This window comes from Lytechinus pictus, unplaced genomic scaffold (genome assembly GCF_037042905.1).
Source record: "Lytechinus pictus isolate F3 Inbred unplaced genomic scaffold, Lp3.0 scaffold_20, whole genome shotgun sequence".
NCBI lineage: Eukaryota > Metazoa > Echinodermata > Echinoidea > Temnopleuroida > Toxopneustidae > Lytechinus > Lytechinus pictus.
Genome location: NW_026974141.1, coordinates 14,871,834 through 14,895,293, shown reverse-complemented (window position 1 = coordinate 14,895,293; position 23,460 = coordinate 14,871,834). Strand labels below are relative to the sequence as shown.

General features: G+C 35.6%; 1 protein-coding gene across 1 annotated transcript in view; it reads left to right on the top strand.

Annotated features, from left to right (window-relative positions):
* The window catches only part of LOC129282953 (monocarboxylate transporter 13-like), a 29,221-nt gene extending 22,396 nt beyond the window's left edge, over window positions 1–6,825 (top strand). The window contains exons 5-7 of the mRNA XM_064114808.1: window positions 436–661; window positions 1,453–1,596; window positions 5,669–6,825. Coding sequence (XP_063970878.1) covers window positions 436–661; window positions 1,453–1,596; window positions 5,669–5,934 — 636 coding nt within the window. The 3' untranslated portion in view covers window positions 5,935–6,825. The remainder of the gene's footprint in view (window positions 1–435; window positions 662–1,452; window positions 1,597–5,668) is intronic.
* The last annotated feature ends 16,635 nt before the right edge of the window (window positions 6,826–23,460 follow it).

The window sequence follows — 23,460 nt, the reverse complement described above, 5'->3', positions numbered from 1 at the left end:
ATCGTATTGATCGTAGAAAAAAACTTTGAATCTTATTGTTTACACATTTTTGCGATCAGTTACGAAAGGCAAATCGTCAGGGCCCTGTGCACGGAGGATTATTATTTACTGGGGGTGCTGAGCATTGTGACAGCATGCACCCCCAGTAACAATAGACGATCCTCCGTGGCCAGAGCGATCCATGCTACTCGTGTTGTTCGTAACGGTTCACACGACAGTGGAAACGAAGTATATATATTTTACAGTTAATGATACATTTTATGCAACAGGTTCTGACGTCACGAACATATCCTTTTCCAGACATTGTTACACCGGTAAACCGACTCCAGACCGATCAAATCTATTTGGAACGTTAATTCCAATGACGGACCAGTAATCGGTTTGGAATCGATTTCGTTGTTGTGACTGTCATCTCTCTCTCTCTCTCTCTGACAGATAAACTACATGATGTCAGTGGGGTTCACAGAAATGACAGGAGTGCGGGTCGTGTCCGTGATCGGGTTCGCAAACCTCGTCGGGAAGATCGTCATCAGTGCGATAGGAGACTACATTCCATTTCCACGGGTTTTCCTTCTCGTCATTGCCAATGGAATCAGCATCGTGATCATGCTCCTCGTCATGTTTACTAGGAGTGAGGTCATTATGTACGGCATTGCTGTGGGTAGGTTCAGAAAATGTACGGTCGTTCCATGGACCTAGTAGGTCCAGTCTTACTAACTAGAATATGGCATTATTCAGTCCTACAACTACCGAGGTTAATGTGATATATCCTAGTTTATAATTACGACGGGCATGGAATTGGTATCTTTCAGGGGGCATGTAATGGGGGGGGGGGGGTTGGGTTGTCAGAATTCACGAGAGTTTTTAAAGGAAGTCGTTCCCGCGATTCAAGTGGACGCTGTTAGACGGACTGCTGCACTCGCCGGCATTTCAAAGATCATCAAGATAATTTGAACGCAGTTGCCAATCAATCAGCCATGCAGTCGCATAGCAAGTGTTCACACACATCGGCGCTGGCCCAAAGCTGCTGACATCACTTCACTCAGCAGAAGGAACCGGAGCAAACCGGCCAGGATCTTCTAACAGCAGCCGAAGCATACGCAAACTGAGAATCATCACATTTCAGGCATTCAGCACTCGTTTGAATGAGCGTTGTATTACGTTGGTGTCAGTTATGGGCCGCTGGCACCGTCCGCAGCAAGGACGTATGTCCAACAGCATTCTCTTGATCCCGGGAATGATTACCTTTAATCCAAAATCGCGTTGGCATGGTGAAATTCTGATCAGTAGGCCTCTCATCCAATGCATTGACAATGCACAATTGATTTGTTAATTTTTGCCTCTCCTCAAGTTTTCATGGAAGACTTCACAACTAAAGTTGTGTCATTTCAAAGAAAGTATGTATACCAAATAATGGTCATAAGATGATTTTCATTTCCTTTTTTTCTCTAGTTGTCGGCGGAGTAACGATGACGACGACCAACACAATCAGTTTTAGCCTTTCAAACGAATTCTTTGGACCGCAGAGGGCGCTAGAGACCTCGGGTATTATTTTATGCACCTATGGATCTGGATATGTTCTTGGATCTCTTGTCGGTAATGAACGTGACATATCAGTGATGATGATGATGATGGTGGTGGTGGTGTTGGTGATAGGGATGATCAGGTGATGTAGTGGAGCGGTTATGTGACAAAAAAATGGCCAAGATGCTCGGATCTGGCAGAAAATGTGAAATTTGGCATACAGGGGTATTTTTGGGCGCTGATTTCAAAAATTGCCGGCCCCAAGCGATTTGACCATCGGGTCGGCCGCCATTTTGAAATCCAAAATGGCCGCCATGAAAAATCATTAAATGTCATTTTCTTGAGTTTTACATGGCATGTGACACTGAAATTTGGCATATATGGGTATTTTGAGGCACTGATTTCAAATATTGCCGGCCCCCAGCAATTTGACCATTTGGCCGGCGGCAAAATGTCCGCCATCTTGAAATCCAAGATGGCCGCCATGATATAATATTGCAATAATTTTCTCGAGTTTTATATGAACTGCGGTACTGAAATTTGGCATACAGGGGTATTTTTGGGCGCTGATTTCAAAAATTGCCGGCCCCAAGCGATTTGACCATCGGGTCGGCCGCCATTTTGAAATCCAAAATGGCCGCCATGAAAAATCATTAAATGTCATTTTCTTGAGTTTTACATGGCATGTGACACTGAAATTTGGCATATAGGGGTATTTTGAGGCACTGATTTCAAATATTGCCGGCCCCCAGCAATTCGACCATTTGGCCGGCGGCAAAATGGCCGCCATCTTGAAATCCAAGATGGCCGCCATGATATAATATTGCAATCATTTTCTCGAGTTTTATATGAACTGCGGTACTGAAATTTGGCATATAGGCTTAATTTGGGGTGCTGATTTCAAAAATTGCCGGCCCCAAGCGATTTGACCATTGGGTCGGCCGATATTTTGAAATTCAAGATGGCCGCCATGAAAAATCATTGAATGTTATTTTCTTGAGTTTTTCATGTCATGTGACACTGAAATTTGGCATATAGGGGTATTTTGAGGCACTGATTTCAAATATTGCCAGCCCCCAGCAATTCGACCATTTGGTCAGAGGCAAAATGGCAGCCATCTTGAAATCCAAGATGGCTGCCATAAGAAAATTCATTAAAAAAATAAATATCATAATTATAACGTAGTTATCATTTTGAAATTTTGCATTTTTGGATAACCATCGTGTGTTCGACAATCTGACAATGGGAGCATGTTCGCCTCTCGATCGGGAGATCGGGAGTTCAAGCTCCGACAGCATTAGACCAAAAGATGTTAAAAGAGGGGAGTTCCTTCTAACCTGTTTGGCGGTCAACGAATTAAAGGGAAGTTCAACCTGACAAAAAATTTATTGAAACGATAACAGAATAAATAATTAAAAAATATTGAAGGTTTGAGGAAATTCCATCAAATATTTAAAAAACTATTGGAATTTCATTTGGTCTATTTGTGACGTCAGATGCAAGCAGTTCCCCCATGTTTCTTATAGTACAAAATCAATGAAATGTAGCCTCCTAAAAAAATGAAAATGTTTTTATTGAAGCCTTGGTATATCAACAAACAAATGATTTCACACCTGCTCCAGAAAGATAAAAAATACCCATGATGAACCATTTATGCATTTTATATCACACAACATAATGGGGCAGCTGCTCGTACAGTAGCCTATATGACGTCACAAATCAAAAACTTAAAATTCTAATATCTTTGATGGATCCACCAATATCATTTTTATATCATATTTTCTTTTGTTTTTACAACAAACTTTTTTCCGGGGTGAACTCCCCTTTTTAAGGGATAGAGCAACGTCTGATGTGGCGCTGCAAAATTGCTGCCGGGCTCACGATCTACAGGGTATGGGCAAAATAAATTTTCGGAGCATTTCTGTTACTGAATTCTATTTTGAACAATAAAATATGTATTATTATCATCCATCATTAATATTAGTTTCATCATCATCATAATACCACTATAACCACTATAATATTGCAATTATTGGAGCAATATTTTCAAACCAGCAGGCAAAAAACTTGCCTGTATGTCTAAAATGCAGTGCCTCAAATTAATTAAAACAAAGAAAATGATTTTGATGAATTTTCATGACAGTAGATCCTCTCTAGATTTCAAGATGGTGGCCATTTTGCAGCATATCTATTGGACAGATTACTGGGGGCATTTTCAATATCCCTAGATGCCAAACTTTAAAATAATACGTTATGTGATACTAGATAAAGTGATTTTTTCAATGATCTTTTTCATGGCAGCCATCTTGGATTTCAAGATGGCTGACATTTTGCTTCTGACTCGGGATCAGATCACTGAGGGCCAGCAATATTTCAAATAAGCACCCCACACTCCGTCGATATATCAAAGTGCAATACTGCAGATCATATGAAGAAATAATTTACAGCCTCTCAACAGAAAATGATTGTTCCGGATGGTTATTATTCAACCAAAGCCACTTCAAATGTGTAACTGCAGAAGAAGCTAGCTGGTTTGTGTATGTATGGTGCTTCATACTTAAGTAACATCTATATCAGCAATTAAGGGTGCCAAAGTATTGTAATCCTTGCAACGGACAAAGATGTGCTTGTGTTGGATTTGTTTTTAGTGCCTATACAATGGGTTTTACTCACCATTATAATGTTCTACATCATTCAAAATAGCATCTATTTATTATGTTCTTTTCATTGATGAAGGATGCAAAGATCAAGTTTTTCTCCAAATCTAAAGTGTTACAGGCCATACGTAAGACTTGAGCAAATTATCTTTCATGGCGGCCATCTTGGATTTTAAGATGGCGGCCGTTTTGTCACTGACCTGGAGGTCAAATTGCTGGGGGCCGGCAATATTTGACATCAGTGCCTCAAAATACCCCTGTATGCCAAATTTCAGTGTCACATATCATGTAAAACTCAAGAAAATGACATTTAATGAGTTTTCATGGTGGCCATCTTGGATTTCAAAATGGCGGCCATTTTGCCGCCGACCAAAGTGTCAAATTGCTGGGAGCCGGCAAATATTTGAAATCAGTGCCTAAAAATACCCCTATATGCCAAATTTCAGTGTCACACGTCATGTAAAACTCAAGAAAATGACATTAATGATTTCTCATGGCGGCCATCTTGGATTTCAAAATGGCGGCCGACCCGATGGTCAAATCACTTGGGGCCAGCAATATTTGAAATCAGCACCCCAAATTAAGCCTATATGCCAAATTTCAATACCGCAGTTCACATAAAACTCGAAAAAATGATTGCAATAATATATCATGGCGGCCATCTTGGATTTCAAGATGGCGGCCATTTTGCCGCCGGCCAAATGGTCAAATTGCTGGGGGCCGGCAATGTTTGAAATCAGTGCCGCAAAATACCCCTATATGCCAAATTTCAGTGTCACATGACATGAAAAACTCAAGAAAATGACATTTAATGATTTTTAATGGCGGCCATTTTGGATTTCAAAATGGCGGCCGACCCGATGGTCAAATCGCTTGGGGCCGGCAATTTTTGAAATCAGCGCCCAAAAATACCCCTGTATGCCAAATTTCACACTTTCTGCCAGATTCGAGCATCTTTTTCACATATCTACTGGACTAATGGTGATGCTGAAGATGGTATAATGATGATGATGCCAATGATGAGGAGGAGGACGACGGGGAAGACGGTTGTGGTAAAAGTGATACAAGTGATTGGATCGATGATCGTGTTGTTGAGGTTGGTATTTTTGATGATGGTGATGATGATGATGAAGAGGACGTGGGAGTGGTAATGATATAATAGCGATGGGGTCGATGATCGTCATGATGATGTTCTGATGATGTTGATGATGATATTGATGATTATGGTGCTAGTGAAGATGAGATTATGAGGACGAGGAGGTGATGGTGACGATGACGATGGTCCATATGAAAATCCATATTTTCATAAGCAGGACGAGGAAGACGGTGATGGTAGAAGTGATACAAGTGATGGGATCGTCATCATCATCATCAATGATGATGACGATAATGGAGATGGGATCTTTAATCATGACGATTAAGATAATGATGGTGATGAATACTTTTCACAGTTTAAAAGAATTTTTGTTTCTTCTTCGCATTTTCAGGTGAGAGTATCGACAAAACTGGGTCTTACACAAGTGCAATTTGGTCTTTCATTGGAATGCACCTTGTATCAGGTCTTTGTGTTTTAATGTCTCCTGTGTACCAACGTTTCTTCGCCCCAGACCGATTTGTGACTTACGAACTATATCGGAAAAAGAAGGAGGCGAGGAAAAAATGCTCGGTGTCTCAAAAGCAGTCATTTGATTGCAAAATTGGTAACATACCGTTAAGTCAGAAGATTGTTTGTGATCGAGTAACGAGTGTTTGATAGTAAACAGCTTAAGGCATCTAGGATCCCAATAGAGACTCGGCGCCTAAGATGAATAACAATAATAATAACTTTTATTTACTCAGGGTAGCCACTCTCAGCTGTATGCTGATCTTCCTGCGGGCCCTGCATAACTTTCATAATATGTCATTACCCTTCTCCGTTCTCGTACGTCGAGCGCCTGACAAGAGAGCAGAAGGTCCAATTTTTCAAGTCTTTGGTATGACTCGGCCGAGGATCGAACCCACGACCTCCCGTTCATGAGGCGGACGCTCTACCACTGAGCCACCGTGTTACACATTACAGAGATGAACAAATCAATATTGAATCAACTTTTCAACCACATAATATATTATTTACCTTAAATCAATTATCTGTAGAAGAATTTAGTTTAATGACGATTATACTAAAAAGAATGAATATTAACAGAATTTTCTCGCTTAAGGTGGTGAATAACATGGGATTTACAGCAAGGAAATATACATTTTTCTTGTATGAGTGCGTAACACTTATTATCAAGTCGCTGCAAAAACATACTGTATACCGTGTTAAGTTTCTAAATCATTATAAACTATAGTACAGAGATGAAAATTATGATCATGGCATAATTACTGAAATGAAATTAATGAAAAATAATATATGGTGGATGGAAATGGCTATTGATCTTATTAACTCTTCCAATACACTTATTGCCAACTTGATTGAAATATTATCTCGAAGGTTTACTTATTACATTGTGATGGGATATTGCAGATATATATCTATATGTTTTTATTTTAGAAAAAAATTACCATATTGCAATATTTTCTTCATTACTATTTCTATCTTATCATTCAAATCTATTCATATTTTTGATATATTTAAATAAAAATATAAACATTTTTAACCTACTACAACAGATTTCGTATTTTCTTTTATTCTGGTGCCCGTCGCAGAAAGAGTAAATTGCAAGTCTCAAGTGCGTAGTTTTGATTGGATTGCAAACTAAGTTGCTACGTACGATTTAGGGGGTTGCGTTTAAACCTATAACAATTTCTATTGATATGTTCTTCCAGTTGATAACTATTGTTGCGGATTCATGTATTATTTTGCCATTCAAATATATCAATATAGAATATAGTATGCTATATTTGGCTTAAAATCCAACACAATGGGAATGAAATGTTTGAGCTCGGTTTCCTAAGAGGCCCAAATTTATTCATGATATACAAAAATAAAACCGTTTATCGTTTCATTCTAAAGGTTTGAGTCCTAAAAGTTGGTTCGAATAAAAGTGGGAAAAACAAACATAATTATATAACGCAAATGAATTCATCAAAATCGGACATTTTTTGAGGGGGGATTTCATTAATAAAAAAATTAATCATTTAGTCTTCTCTTCATTATAATGTTGAATAATGTTCGATTCCTCCCTGAATATCTGGAAGTGTGCAATTTTTCAGGCATATTTTGACATGGCGAAGAATATTGTTATCAATTCGGCACATAATGAAATAATGAAATACAAAAAAAAAGTTATAGTGAGTGACATCACCGACTTTCTGCTCGAAATGCAAATAAAGAACATGACGTCACTCATTTTTTAAATGAAATAATGAAATAAAAATACAAAGTTATAGTGACATCACCGACTGTCTCATTTGCATTTCTATGCATATAACTTCATAGCGAAGAATAAGTGCAATTTTGAAATGACATTTCTTTCATACATCCGATTTTGACAATAATTTCAGTATTATAATTATTTGATTTTTCTATTTTTTATCCAAATCAACTTTTTGTTGGGGTGAACAGGACCTTTGACATTGTGATTTTCCGGGCCATGAAAATTAATCAATATTTTCCAATTTTAGTTTTTACTTTATTTTTGCTGCCTATAATGTTTCAGCTGTCAAATAACATTTTAATGTATTTCATTGTTATCTACTTCTACTAAAAATATCGGTGTGCGTGTGTGTGTGTTGGAGAGTATTTAGATGTACACGTCGAACTGTGAGATTTTTGGCCCCCCCCCCCACGATCCGTTAGTAAAATCGTTTTAAATCTTTCAATTTTCCGGACAGCGAATTAAAATGTGAAATTTTGCAGGTTTTTCTCTTTTGATTTTTGAAAATAGTTTTGTTTTTCAGTTACAATGTATTTTAATAAAGGATGTCAAAGTACTCAGACGTACGTAAAAGCTCGTTATCTCATAGATTTTACATTTTGAAGAGCACAATAAATGTTGTATCAATGTAATGGTGTAGTCAGTACTTCTGATTTGCAACAATTGAATGTGCTAAATGGAGGATAAAACAAACTAATAATTCAATCTACAGGTCGCACGGGCCTAATCACAACTGGCAGGCCATAAATATTCATTCGAGCCAACCCATTGCTCAATTTTTAAATTTGATATTGCTGATTGACAAAGATGAATGAATATGACTGACAATCTAACACTGATTCTAGGGAGGGTACCTACTGAACTTACTTTTTCCAAATTGGAAAGATATATCACCACTATGGAACTATATTTTTACTGGCTGAAGAATTAGGGTCATTTTACTCTCTCAAGTGATGAATTTGGTCCCGGCAGGTGTAGTCTTCATAAATGCTGATATATTTTTAAAATGAGCCGGTCGAGGTACCCTTTTCTGGTCAGATATGGAATGTCAGACATTTATCCTATCCACTGGTAGTAAACATTCAACCCTCGAATTTCCTCCTTATTTTGTATGAATTCTGTTTAAGTGCCACTTTAACACACGAGTCTATGGGAAATGAATTAGGCCTGTGAGCCCTGAACTACTCGAGACAGCTTCCATGTACGATGATATTTTCATTATGACGTATCTGCCTGATATCCAATCAAATCCTTCCAAATCATATTACACCGTCGACAAAAATCATGACATTAGTACTGAACTATTCAACAGAGGACAATCTTTGAAAGACGATGAATGACAAAATAGCGATTTGTATCTCCATTTCCAGAGCATGTGGTATGGTAAGTACGTACTGTCAGTCTCAGAGCATGTGGTATGGTAAATACGTACTGTCAGTCTCAGAGCATGTGGTATGGTAAGTACAATCGATGTGGTATCGTAAGTATTATAGAATGGATGAGAAAATCCCTGCAACCTGATTGGTTGAGAGCTATACAAGAATTTTATTTCCAATTAAAATTCATATTATCAAATTTCCAAAAGATAAAAAAATAGAAATACAGTAAATTGAAATTGAAATTGAAATGGTTTATTAAGAAAACGTCATCGCAGCCGAAGGCTGAATTGCGAAATTCTATACAAGGTAAAATACAAAATATATACAATATCAATGACCATAACAAAATGACATTGTAATGGTTTGTATAATCACAAGGGCTATATGAATTGCAATTGATCGGCATATATACCACATGTTCTGATAGTACTTACCATGCCACATGATCTGAGACTGTATAGGAACAAACCATGGGTCCCGTAACACAAAGGTTAGCCATCGATCGTACGCTTGATTTTTACGATTGATTGTGTAGTCAATGGAATCAATCGTAGAAAAATGAGTTACGATCATTGCTAAGCTTTGTGTTACGGGCCCCAGCTGGGTTACACTTCGTAATTCCGAAGGTTAGTAATTCCGAAGGTTCTTTATTCCGAAGGTTCGTAATTCCGAAACACGTAAATTGCCAATACCTCGATGTTCGTTAATCCGAAAACGTAAAAGGGTTCGTTAATCCGAACATTTGTGGCGTTATTCCGAAGGTTCGATAATCCGAAAACGAAATAAGGTTCGATGTTCCGAAGGTTCGTTAGTCCGAAAACGAAATACGGTTCGTTGTTCCGAAGGTTCTTTAATCCGAAAACGAAATAAGGTTCGTTGTTCCGAAGGTTCGTTAGTCCGAAAAAGAAATAAGGTTCGTTAATCATTACGTTTTCGGACTAACGAACCTTCGGAATTACGAACCTCATTTGGTTTTCGGATTAACGAACCTTCGGAATTACGAACCTCACTTTGTTTTCGGACTAACGAACCTTCGGAATTACGAACCTCATTTCGTTTTCGGACTTACGAACCTTCGGAAATACGAACCTTCGGAAATACGAACCTTCGGAATATCCGAACCTTCGGAATTACGAAGCTTCGGAATTACGAATGTATGCGCCCCAGCTGTATTCAGAGATGCTGCACTGTCATCCACCCGGGTGATGCAGCCTCCTGTGTATGCTGTAAACCAAGAGGCAGTTTTTACTTGCACAGCGGCACACTTACTTTTAAAGGAGAATGAAACCCTTGAAACCAGCTGAATCCATATCAAAGAGAAAAATCAAAGAAATCTATTGTTGAAAGTTTGAGGAAGATTGAATGAATAATAAGAAAGTTATGAGCATTTGAATATTGAGATCACTAATGCCATGTAGATCTTCCCATTGGCAATGCGACCAAGATCTGTGATGTCACACACGTACAACTCCCTCATTACTTTAGTACTTATTTCACTTATATTCTCACTTTTATAGAGTTTATCACAAGGTGAGGTGTTCTCTTTATATGAGAGGACAAGTACCGAGGTTTCACAACATTATATCATTGATGAATCGTTTGTCATATGATTAGAATGAGCAAAAAGAGATGTTTTGGGGTATATTTTCAGTGTCCAAAAGGGGAGAGTTGTTCATCTGTGACATCATAGATCTTGGTCGCATTGCCAATGGGAGGATCTCCATAGCATTAGTGATCTCGACATTCAAATGCTCACAACTCTTCTATTACTAGTCCTATTTTACTCAAACTTTTGTTGATCTTATTCTTTGATTTTTCTGCTTTCACAAAAGCTAACTTTCTCCAAGAGTTACATTCTCCTTTAATGTATATAAGTGAAATTTCAAATTACCTCACCGTGCCAACTCGCACTGATACACAAAATGTTTTTACTTTCCCGGGATAGCTTTGAAGCTGCTGAAAGGGATTACTCTTCAAGGTTCAAGGAGTTAATATTTAAGTTAACATTTAGATGCAAATAATAATAGAGTGGGGATAGATAAAAGTTTACACTTTGAACAAGTCCTGGGAATTGAAAAAAAGATAACATATGAGGATATTTTTTTTTCAAATATATTCTTCGGTGTGGGTCTCATCTATCAAAACGACAGTAAAAAAATTGACAGAATGTATCATAAAGCGCGCCGAAATCAGTTTGTGTAAAAATGCTCATTTTCACGTTGTGTCAAGAAAAACAGCTAAAACAAACTGACGGTGCGGTACGTTCCTCATATTTTTCTTTTGCACTTTCAGCCAATTATAAAAGAGATACATTTCAATATTTTGTTACAAAATCTGCCACACAAATTCGCATTTTAATACAATGTAAGCACAACATCTTTCTTTTCTAGTTGGATATGAGGACATGAAAACAGTTTATTTCAGAAATCTCCAGCATTTCTTCACTAAATATTTATCATGAAAGTGGGTTTACATTTTATATTTTATTTAATACTTGTTTCTCCCCACTTTTCCCAATCATGACAATGATTAACAGAAGGAAATTCAACCCTAAGCCATTTTATGTGAATCACTCTTCCGTGTAAAACAGATATCATTATGATGGCATTGATGTGTGGGGAGGGGTGGGGGTGGACGCATTAGCTCTTGATGATGCGTTTTGGGCAAGGAAACAAGTTTAAAAAGGTAAACGATATCTTCAATCAATCTTTTATCCATACATGTATAACTATTTCCAGGTTCTGCGCAAATCATTTTTCACGAACTTTTCAAAAGTAAGCGGTGCTCACTGAAGAGGAAATATTTTTCAACAGTTATATCATCACTCGCTTGTTGTTGTTTTTTTCCTTTTGTTAATCGTTCCTGTCTTTTCCCCTTCCCTCTCTCTCCTTTATGTGTATGGTGTTTTTCTCCTGTTTGTTGTTGTTGGTGTGTTAGTTCGTTCAGTTTCGGGGTCTGATAGAGGGGGGGGGGGGGCTCATGGGGCGGGAGAATGCTGAATATACATTCATTCTTTCAATTTGCGTAGCTGTTACGTTACGTCTTTTTTTTTCATTATTTGTTTTAGCTGCATACATTAGTTGTTGAAATTTTTTTTGCATGATTTCGGATTATTTCTCTGTTCTGATACAATTTGCCTGCTATGTTTATTAGAGTGTTATTTGATTTGTGTATTTACAGCTGCAATTATCATTTTGTTTTATATTTCCTTGATTATGTATGTATGAAATTTATTTGAATGAATAATAAATATCACTACAAAACGAAAATTAAAGAGATCTGTACCATTGTATAAATGTAAAAAAGATTCAGGTGTGGACTCCTCAAATATGAAATTATTGTATATAGTGTGCCTATATAGACTCGAAAGCACAAAATATTTACAGAACATAGATAATCATAGATAACCTTAAAAACGGAAATAGAACAACACAAAAAAAACAGGCAAGGAGAGGGAAATAAACTCAGAGAAACCAAGACGCATAATGGAGAAGTCCAACCTTCCTGTCATCAAATCAATTTTTCGCCTAACCTCCATAAACAGGATGAATATGTTTTTCTCACTTTCCTTCATTTAAGACGGGAGTTTCAATCTCTTCAATTTCACTTTTTGACTGCAACATATTTCTCTAAGCAGCTACCCATTTCTAAAGAAGCACGTAGTAGAATAGCGATTATGTCTTTATGCGAGTTTTATATCGTATTCGTTATAAGCAACATCAACTATATATATCAGAAAAGAATACAAGAAAATAAAATGTGAACAAAGTATATTTGCCCAAATGCATTTTAGTCATATAAATAAATCCTTCTATTGTTAAAATTTTGCGGATTCTTCTGATGCTCGTGCTTTTTTTTTTTTATTCAGGTAGGTACATCAATTTTCTATGTCAAAGGGTACTTTTCGGCTCAAGGCACTGATAGTCTTCACCAAAATAGGATTAAAAGAAATTACAAAGTCATGACATAAAATACTAGTAAGGTTTGCACTTTGTCGGTAAAAACAGTTTCAAGTATGTCATCTTCATCATGAATACTTTAAAAAAAAAATCAGCTATGGACCTCTTTTTTTTTCTTCTGTTTTTGAATAAATTACAATTATTAGGCCTATGTAAATAGGATTGACTGCTTAATGAGTAAAATCACCATTGCTGAAACTTAATATCCTCTTTATGGGGGTAAAACTTTCTATTTTGATGAAAAACTGAAAAGTTTGGTTTTTCATAAAATGAAATTTTATAATTAGATATGGGGGCATGACACCAACAGCTTACTCATTGAATAGGCCTATTCAGGCAAAATATTTTTTTCAACGAAATAATTATTGATTGATTGATTAGACTGTTTGAGTCATTGAGTGATTAGTTGATGAATAGATATTATTTCTCAGGTTCAATATAACAGGTACAATAAGAATACATTGAGAAGATGAAAGCCGAGATGGCTTATTTCCAATTTCCTTTATCTTCCTCTTCTTCTTCCCCAGTTGAATGTGAGTTGACATCTTTAAGTGTTCGTGTGCCAAAATGGTTTGGCCAGCAGTGGATCCGCATGGTGTAAACGAGTCGTCTCTTGCCAAAACTTTAAACACATCCCAATTCCTTCCGACCAATTTGTACATGCACCATCTCGCGCTAAAATCTCGAGATTGAGCAAACTCGGGATGGTGCAGCACCGCCTGATGTGACGTCGTTATTTGCGTCATACTGCATGCATCTTGCATAAAGAATGCATCCAGTGGTTCACATGAATCAACGACTGTGGCGATAACAGAGTTACATCTTCGCTGACTTTAGCAGGGGCCGCGGAAGCGGGGGGGGGGGGGGGGTGGGGGCTTCAGCCCCCCTTTTTTTTCCAAAACCGTGTACAAAAACGTAAAAATGACCATATGATTGTGATTTTTTGCATATGGTCAGCCCCCCACTTTTGGCTCAGCCCCCCCCCCCAATTTGAAAACCATTCCGCGGCCCCTGCTTTGGTATTGACGGTGATCAGGGGTGGAGTCGAGGACGGCATCGAGGCCATGTTTTGCCAGCTATAATCTTGGCCTCGTTCTCAACACGTACTTACATTTTTGTCCCTACTTCTACTTGTATCCAGGCTCAAATGCGGAAGTGGTCAAGCGATACCATCAATAGTTAAAGTTGGAATCAACGAAATGTTGTCGACAATATGATGTATATAGAGACGGCATTCCGATGTATTGAGCGCTACATAAAGATAAGCTCAAATTTCCTAATCATGTACATGTAGTTCCAAATTGTCAAAATTCAGTCTTAAAGATGTTTTTAGGTTATGTTTAATGATATATTTACGTTCAATATGATCGTTTTTCAATTTCTGTCTCTTTCTTTCTTTCGCATACTACCTTTTAGAGCGCTAAAAGACTTATCTGTAATTTGCGCTATATAAAAATTATTATTAAATAAAATTTAAAAAAGTATTGGTAATATTATATATAAGCGGAATAATGGTATTATTATCATTTGCGGAAATTGAAATAGTTTGTTTGAACTTTCTGTCAGTTTGTTATGCAGATTTTCTTGATTTGATTTGATTTGATTTTCCACACCAGAGTTATACGTGTATCGATCAACAATGGGTATTACTTGACGGTCTCTGTTCTGGGCAAAAGGAATTCTTCTGCGAAGAAGTGGGACATACCCAATGTAATTGCTTCTTTTCCATTTTGAAACTAATCTTGACAACATTTTTCTTTATACTTTGTTATATTTTTTTAATCGGCCATCATCTAGCTAGAAAAAGACCAGTGTCACAAAGTGTGTTCAAAATTTGTCAATACAGTGGTCTTTTTGGTTGTGTAGATTATGGTTCACACTTTTAACATATGCTCAAATTCAAATGTTTAACACTTTTAACATCCATGCAGTGTGAATTTTCACAGTGTGTTCACCGAGTAGACTGTGTGGATGTGTGGATCGCGGCTGTCAAAATGTTCCAATTGAACACTGTGGAGATATTCTATACTGTGGACACTTTTAATGTGTAAGTATTCACAGTGTGTACACATAGTAGTCTATGTGAAGATATGATTCACACTGTTGAAATACAGAATGTGGACAACTCGACAGGATGAGTGTGTGTTCACATAAGATGGACTAAAATAACGTTCAAATATCATAGTGTACGTGGGGATGATTTAAAACTGTGTACCACACTGTGCGCATGCTATCTGACATTTGGTCAAGGTATGTGTGTAAGTAATTATTTACTCGTCTATTAATAAGGGCATGCGTGGGAGTTTGTTTATGTCCCGCTACACCACGCTAGACCGATATCAATGTATTTTTCATTGCCATATATATTCTCGGTCAGTTTGAAGTTAGTTACGCTGGTGGGACTGCGTCACTAGAGGGCAGTCTTTCGCAAACGTATAGGGCCTTGACAAACGTTGCTCTTCATGCAATTATTTTTTTCTTGTTTTTTTTTTATTGCATTCTATAAAATCAAAATACACATTCACATTTCATGAACAAGTTGTACAAAATATTTGAAACATGATTATAAATTACACAAGAAATCCATATCCCATATAATATTCATCAAACTTCAAAGATTATGAAAAATAATACTGACAATATTATTATGCGTTTCTAGAAAGATTAACATGATGTTATAGTATAAATGACAAGAGAGAGAGAAAAAAAACAATGATAAAAAACAGTGATGTTCTACCTCCCACCCCTCCTCATAAAAGACTTAGGCTCCAATAAAGAACAATAACGCTGACTTGTTTGTTTGCATGCTCTCTCTTGAGAATGACAATTACTTTTAATAGGTATTTGTTCTAGAACCAAATAAAATGTATGATTTGCGATTCACGTAAATCAATAGCATGGCTCAAATTAACATAATTACAAATATTTAACAAATTATATGATATGCAGTTGATAAATTAGAACGACAGATTAGTACTTGATGATTATTGTTTTGTTATGAATAATTATGCCCTGTAAATTGCAGAATGATAGTCGACTCAAACAGTTTCTGGCAGCATATCGCTTTTTTTTTTTTTGTTATGTTTTTCGCTTTTTTCGTTTTAGTAGACTTGTTAAGAGGTTGAACGCTGCATTTTTTTAGTACAAATGTCCCACTTGGCACAAATGTTCCTTGAGTCAAAAGAAAAAGATTCATCCAAAGAGACACGCTGTATCTATGCAAATAAACAAGTAATTTGCATAAATTTGCATATTATGTCGATATAGTGAAAACAAGTATTTAAGAATATATATTTAACCAGAACTGCCCTAAAATTGAAATTAGGGTAAGAAAGGGAAAAAATTGTCATAAAATGATTGGGATATCCTTGTTTATCATTACCTAATTTACATGAATTATGCAAATTGAAAACAGAGTATTCTTTCAGGAATCCTGAACTGTTTTATAAATAACAGCAATTAATACACAATGGCAACATTCTACACGAAAGAGAATATATTAGCGAAAACATTGATATGCTTCATGACTGTATTAGTGTCATAATTTGCTTAGAAAGAGGGCAAATAAATCAAAATGTATTACGCGATATTGCGCTAAAACGAGACCAAAACAACGTCTATGTCACAGTCACACTCACAAATCGGACAATAAAGCGATAAATATGTCATTCGAGATAACGCAATCCCAACACAATAGCTTCCATCGGCTTCTCGTATCTCTTTTGTTAGTGTGTCTGCCACACCGTAACCTATGGTATCTACGGGCAAAATGCATTTCGGTATCGATAAAACACCATTTGTGTTATTTGTTTATAATTTGTTTCTCTTAGAAAATTTACAGGAGACATTGCTTTGACTTGCAGGTTACTGGCACTTCAAAAATGTAAACACATCAATCATGACGAATGTACCCCACCTCAATCCATATTTTAACTTTATTAAAATATCTATCTCGACCCCGGCCGAAGTGGCAAAACTGCATTCCCCCGGCATTCCTGCTACTTTACAAAACAAGTTTGACTTGTATTATCGACTTGGAAAAGACAGATGTATGAGACATCAGTCAACATGTTTCCTAAAGAAAGTTTTTGGTTTATTTAAGCCTACGCCCACGGGAGCCCTCCGAATTTATCCCATCCTCTCTCCGTATTTCGACACCAAATAAATAATATCGTGTTTTAAAGCCACCGGCAAGGCAAATGGCGTTTTTTGGTATAATAAAGCAACTTTTATATCTATATTTTTATATTTAGTGTTATTATTATTATTATCATCATTATTATCATATAGAGGGGATATTGTTCTGCAGTTAATAATGCTCTAGCACAGTAAAGGCTATAAACCAACAAGAGCATGCCTAGGATACCCTTTCCCCCTTTGGCTTTATGTATTAAAAAATAGTTTATTGTCTTTAGAACTCTCAAAAGATTACTTTTGTTTGTATTGATATCTTGGAATAAATTGAGGAAAAAATACTCTACAAGTGACATGTAGAGGAGCTGTGGTACATTGAAAAACAGCCACACGTAAGCTCTAACTACTCAAACCCCTTTATTGATTCCATTCTATGTTTAATCTAAATATTTTTAGAGCCCAATCGGAAGAAAGATGCATTTCTACTACACAGTAAAGTATGGCACGCCCATAGGGAAACAATTATATATATATTTCACTTGAAAAAAATATGTTTCTCTTCTACTAAACCATTTCACTCAAAGAAATTTATATTTCACTTTTCAAAAAAATATATTTCACTTTTATAAAAAAAATATATTTCACTTTTCAAAAAAATATATTTCACTTTTCAAAAAAAATATATTTCACTTTTCAAAAAAATATATTTCACTTTAAAAAAAAATATATTTCACTTTTCAAAAAAAAATATATTTCACTTTTCCAAAAAATATATTTCACTTTTCAAAAAAAATATATTTCACTTTTCAAAAAAATATATTTCACTTTTCAAAAAAATATATTTCACTTTTCAAAAAAATATATTTCACTTTTCAAAAAAATATATTTCACTTTTCAAAAAAATATATATTTCACTTTTCAAAAAAATATATTTCACTTTAAAAAAAAAATATATTTCACTTTTCAAAAAAATATATTTCACTTTTCAAAAAATAATATGTTTCACTTTTCCAAAAAAAATATGTTTCACTTTTGAAAAGAATAATTTCACTTGTTACATTTTAATTTTGAAAGAAAACAAATCCTTTCACTTTTGTTGGATATCACATGCGGCTGCCGTATTAGACCGTACGTAAAATTCATCTATCTATCTATCTACCTACATGATATATCTATCTCTCTGCCTAATATATATCTATCTGTTTAAATCTATCTATCTATCCATCTATCTGTCTGTCTATTTATCTATCTATCTCTCGAACTATTTATTTTTCTATCTATCTAACAATTATCTGTTTAAATATGTCTGTCTATCTATCTATCTGTCTGTCTCTTTATCTATCTATCTATCTATCTAATATCTATTTATTTATTTTAATATGTCTATATCTGTTTATTTATCATTCAATCTATCTATCTATCTAATGATTTATCCGGCTGTTTAAATGTCTGTATATCTGTCTTAATTTCTATCTATCTGCCTATTTATCTTTATCTATCTATCTATCTATCTATCTATCTATCTATCTATCTATCTATCTATCTATATATCTATATATCTATCTATCTATCTATCTATCTATCTTAAGTCTATCTGTTCAAAATATGTATGTCTATCTGTATGTCTACCTTTTATCTTTCAATCTAATATCTATTGATCTGTGCAAATAATCATGTCTGTTTATTTGTCTGTTTATCTATTTAATATCTATCTATTAAATATGTTAAATATGTTATTCTATCTGTCTATCTATCAATAAATATATCAATCTATTTTCTCTCTATCTATATATCTATCCATCTGTTTATCTATCTGCGTATGTATCTATGTATTTATCTGTCTCTGAATCTATGTGTATATCAAATATAATATCATAATCACCGTTATCATCATCATCATATTTGCCATCAATCATCAGCATCATCCTCCTCATCGTATTTTTTATCATCAATCAATATATATCTAATGTCTATCTGTCTATCTATCTAATACCTATTTATCTGTTTATATCTATCTATATATTAATCCCTTTTATTAATATATATCTATCTTCTATTGATCAATCCACCTATCATTTATCTCTCCATCCATCGATCTATCTATCTATTTATCTATCTTTCTTATACGTATCTGTTTAAATATGTATGTCTATCTGTCTGTCTATTTATCTTTCATACTTATATCCACTCATTTGTATAAATAATTATGTCTGTTTATCTACGACCGACCACCTAATTCGTCCGCACGACGAATTAAAATCTAGTTTCTTTTTCACTTGTTACATTTTAAATCTGAGAGAAAACAAATCCTTTCACTTTTGTTGGATAACACATACGACGGCGGCTGCCGTATTAGACTGTACGTAAAATTCATTCCTCACGTAAAAATCCATTCCTCTCGCTACGTAAAACATTTCACTCTTGTTGCAAAATTCATTTCACTCAATTGCAAAAAATACGTTCCTCTTTTTTTTCGGCCTGTAGGCGGCGCGCTTCATTGTTGGCGGGAAATAGAGATGGTTGCAAAATTTTCGCTGTGCTGAGGGGAGAAATCATGAAAGCGGTTGCAACTCACAAAATGACAAGGATATGGGGATATCAGCGAACGCAATTACAACACTTTCCCACGTGCACGAGAATGCACCACGAGGTGGGCCCATGAACACAAAACGTAAAGTTTGATTTTATCGCTGATTATGCACAATAGCCAGTGCAATCAGCCGTTGCATTCTGCCCTACGATCAATCACTAACCTTAGCACGGTCTGGCTATACGTTTTGTAGGCATGGGGCATGAATACTTTATACATACACTATCTACAGAGCTGAATGGTCAAGGTAAGTGTTGAAATTTCCCTTTTCTCCATTCCGTCTGTCTTTTACTTCATTGACATACGATGATCGTAATGATTGATTAAATGAAGCTTACAAAGAGCTACAATTCACTGGTCAACTCGCTTGTACCTGCACTGCAAAACCAAATTCTCTCCAGTTTGTCCGAGACATGAATGGGGGGTTTTCCAATGCTACTCTCAGAACGGGCAGTACTTCACCGTCTTTTGAACAGACATGAAAAGTGAGTATACGGGACTGAAGTTAAGTGATGACGTCATCGCTCAACCCTAAAAATTTGGTGTTAGCCGAGAATGTCCACCGAAAGCGATGACGTCTTCACCCATTCAGTCATGTATGCTTTACCGCCTATGTCTGGTTTGAAGAAGCACTGCCCGTGACAAAATGGTGAGAATTTGGTTTTGCAACGGAAGTACAAGCGAGTTGACCAGTGAAATGTAGCCTTTTGTAAGCTTCATTTCATCAATCATCGCGATTATCGTATGTCAATGAAGTAAAAGACAGACGGAATGGAGAAAAGGGAAATTTCAACACCTTGTCCATTTAGCCCCGGAGATAGTGTAGTGCCATGCGTGGAGCTATTCATGCTTCATATCATGCCTACAACACGTTAGTGATTGATCGTAGGGCAGAATGCAACAGCTGATTGCACTGGCTATTGTGCATAATCAGCAATAAAATCAAACTTTATGTTTTGTGTTCATGGGCCCACCTCGTGGTGTATTCTCGGGCACGCGTGGGAAAGTGTCGTAATTGGGTTCGCTGGTATCCCCATATCCTTGTCATTTTGTGTGTTCCAACCGGATTCATGATTTCTCCCCTCAGCACAGCGAAAATTTTGCAACCATCTCTGTTACCTCGTCCTGCCAACAATGATGTGCGCCGCCTCCCTTACAAAAAATTCCTGCAGTACTTTAGTGGTACTCTGTTGTACCTGTGTGATACTTCTGTCATACACGACAGTACCGCAGAATTACCACAGGACTTTTGTGGTATCACTCTGTGATAGTTCTGTCATACTTCTGTGGTACATGAAAATATGAAAATTTCCTGCAATACCTTAATGGTACTCTGTCGTACCTGTGTGATACTTCTGTTGTACAAAACTGTATACAGAATTACCACAGGTCTTTTGTGGTATCACTCTGTGATAGTTCTGTCATACTTCTGTGGTACATGAAAATATGAAAATTTCATGCAATACCTTAATGGTACTCTGTCGTACCTGTGTGATACTTCTGTTGTACATAACTGTATACAATATCACTCTGTGATAGTTATGTCGTACTTCTGTTGTACATGAAAATTCTAAAATATCCTGCAGTACTTCTATGACAACCCTGCGATACTTCTGTTGTATATGAACATTTTTTTAATTTCCTGCAGTACTCCTATTACTACGCACTTCTATGGAAACCCTGTGATACTTCTGTGGTACATGAACATTTTGAAATTTCCTGCAGTACTCGATCCTATTAAAGGCACTTCTATGTGATACTTCTGTGATACTTCTGTGGTAAATGAAAATTTTGAAATTTCCTGCAGGACTCAATTAGGCACTTCTAAAATTCTATGGCAACCCCAGTGCTATACTTTCAAAATTTCCTGCGGTACTTCTCATGCAGCCACCCCAGAAATATGACTGAAACTGTATCACAGACGTTATGGTGTATTTTCTGTGGTACATGAAAAATTTAGTTTCCTTCAGTACTTGCATGGAAGCCCTGTTTGTACCACAGACTAATTTTTTTTTATTTCCAGTGAGGGATTTATCTTTTTTCTTCAGTTTCGGGAGCTAGAGGTCAGTGGGGTATTGAGTCTTATATTTTAAAAAGGCCATAAGGCTTAAAAGGGCACCATTCATTTTAAAAAGTACAATTTTTATATGAAAATTTAATTTTGTGATAGCTAGATTGTGACATATAGGCCCTATTTGAAAATTATATTTCACCCTGTCCCATTGTGTAGGTCTATATCAGCGAGGGGGGGGGGGGTTATGCCTACTGAGACTCAGAGGTCTTAAGTTTGATAGCTTCTATTTCTACGAGAAAGGGTACTATACGTACTAGATCAAAACTAGGAGCAAAGCGCGAACTGAAAAATGCGAAAAATTATTGACCCCAAAATGGGCAACTTATATTTTGAGGACTCTTGTTCGTTTTCAGGGTTATTTCTTTTTCATGCGCTCTTTTAAATTTCAATTATCATTCGTTTTGTTTGTTCGCCACTTATTTTTCATAAAAAAACAGGATGAATAATAAAAAATTGACTACATTTAAAAGGGTACGTGTTGAAACATACAGGACACACCTAACACCCTTAGAGCTTAATGGTTGTGAGGAAGCCGGGTTGAATTTCAAAGAGATATTGTAATGAATAAAAACATAAGCATGAACGTATTATTCTACTTCATCCATCTCTTTCTAACAATACAAGAAAATAATTGAAGGGGAGGTCAAGGCTAGAGATAATCAATAAATAGAGTAAAATTCACAGAGCAAAATGCTTAAAATTTATTCAAAATCGGATGACAAATAACGAAGTTAAGTTGAATTTTAAGTATTTGCAATATTCCCATGAAACAGTTTTATTTAGGCATGTCTCATGAATATTAATTAGGTGGGCTGATGATGTCATATCCCATGTTCTTTTGTACATTATATGAAATTAGGTTTATTCAACATATTTCTACCAAGAACTTAAACAATTGGAATGAAAACTGATTAACCGCATTAGTTATTTAATGCAGCAACTTCATTACAATGGAGACACATTATTTACACATGTATTGAAAAAATTAGATAATCATAATTTCATATCTAACATTAAAAAAGGAAAATGGGAATGTCACATCATCAGCCCACCAAATGAATATTCATGACGATGTGCACACTATCTGTTTTCACAAAATATTGATAAACAATTAACATAAGAAAGTTCAGCGTTGAATGTTGATTAAAAAATAAATCTCAGTTAAAATGCTATCTAAGATTTTGTTTTACATGTTTGATAACCAATTTTTAATGCGATACTGGCCCCTTGAAGTTTTTATTGCGAGAAAATACATTTTTCCAAGTTTCCCATCTATTTTTTTATTTATTTTTTTTTAGTAAAAAGGACCTATTTTCTTACAAATATATTTTACAAATAGAATTACTTCAATATTTGTTCTCCTATTCACAATATTTTTTCTATTTTACAGGTGGAATAGGATAAACTAAAAATAGGATATTCAATTTCCATTTTAAGGCCTATTTTTTTTTCTTTATATCCCCGGTTTATATCTTTGCAACCTTGCAATATGTTAGCCAGGCTGGTTTATATCTATTTCTTTTTAAATCAAATAAATTTGTATATTTTCAATCTATTTTTATGATGCGAGGCTATATATAGTTTGTAAATATGTTTTTTAATTGCAAGAACAATCTTGTATCTCTGTTGACATATGATGGCAGTTTATTTTGCTTCTTTTTTCTAATTTGTATGAAGTTTGTATCTATATATTTTCAAACTATTTTCCATCCTTAAAGTGTCACGACCGATGTAATATTATTTTTTTTACCTCGTTGGCAAAGTTATTATCTTTTCTTATGTTT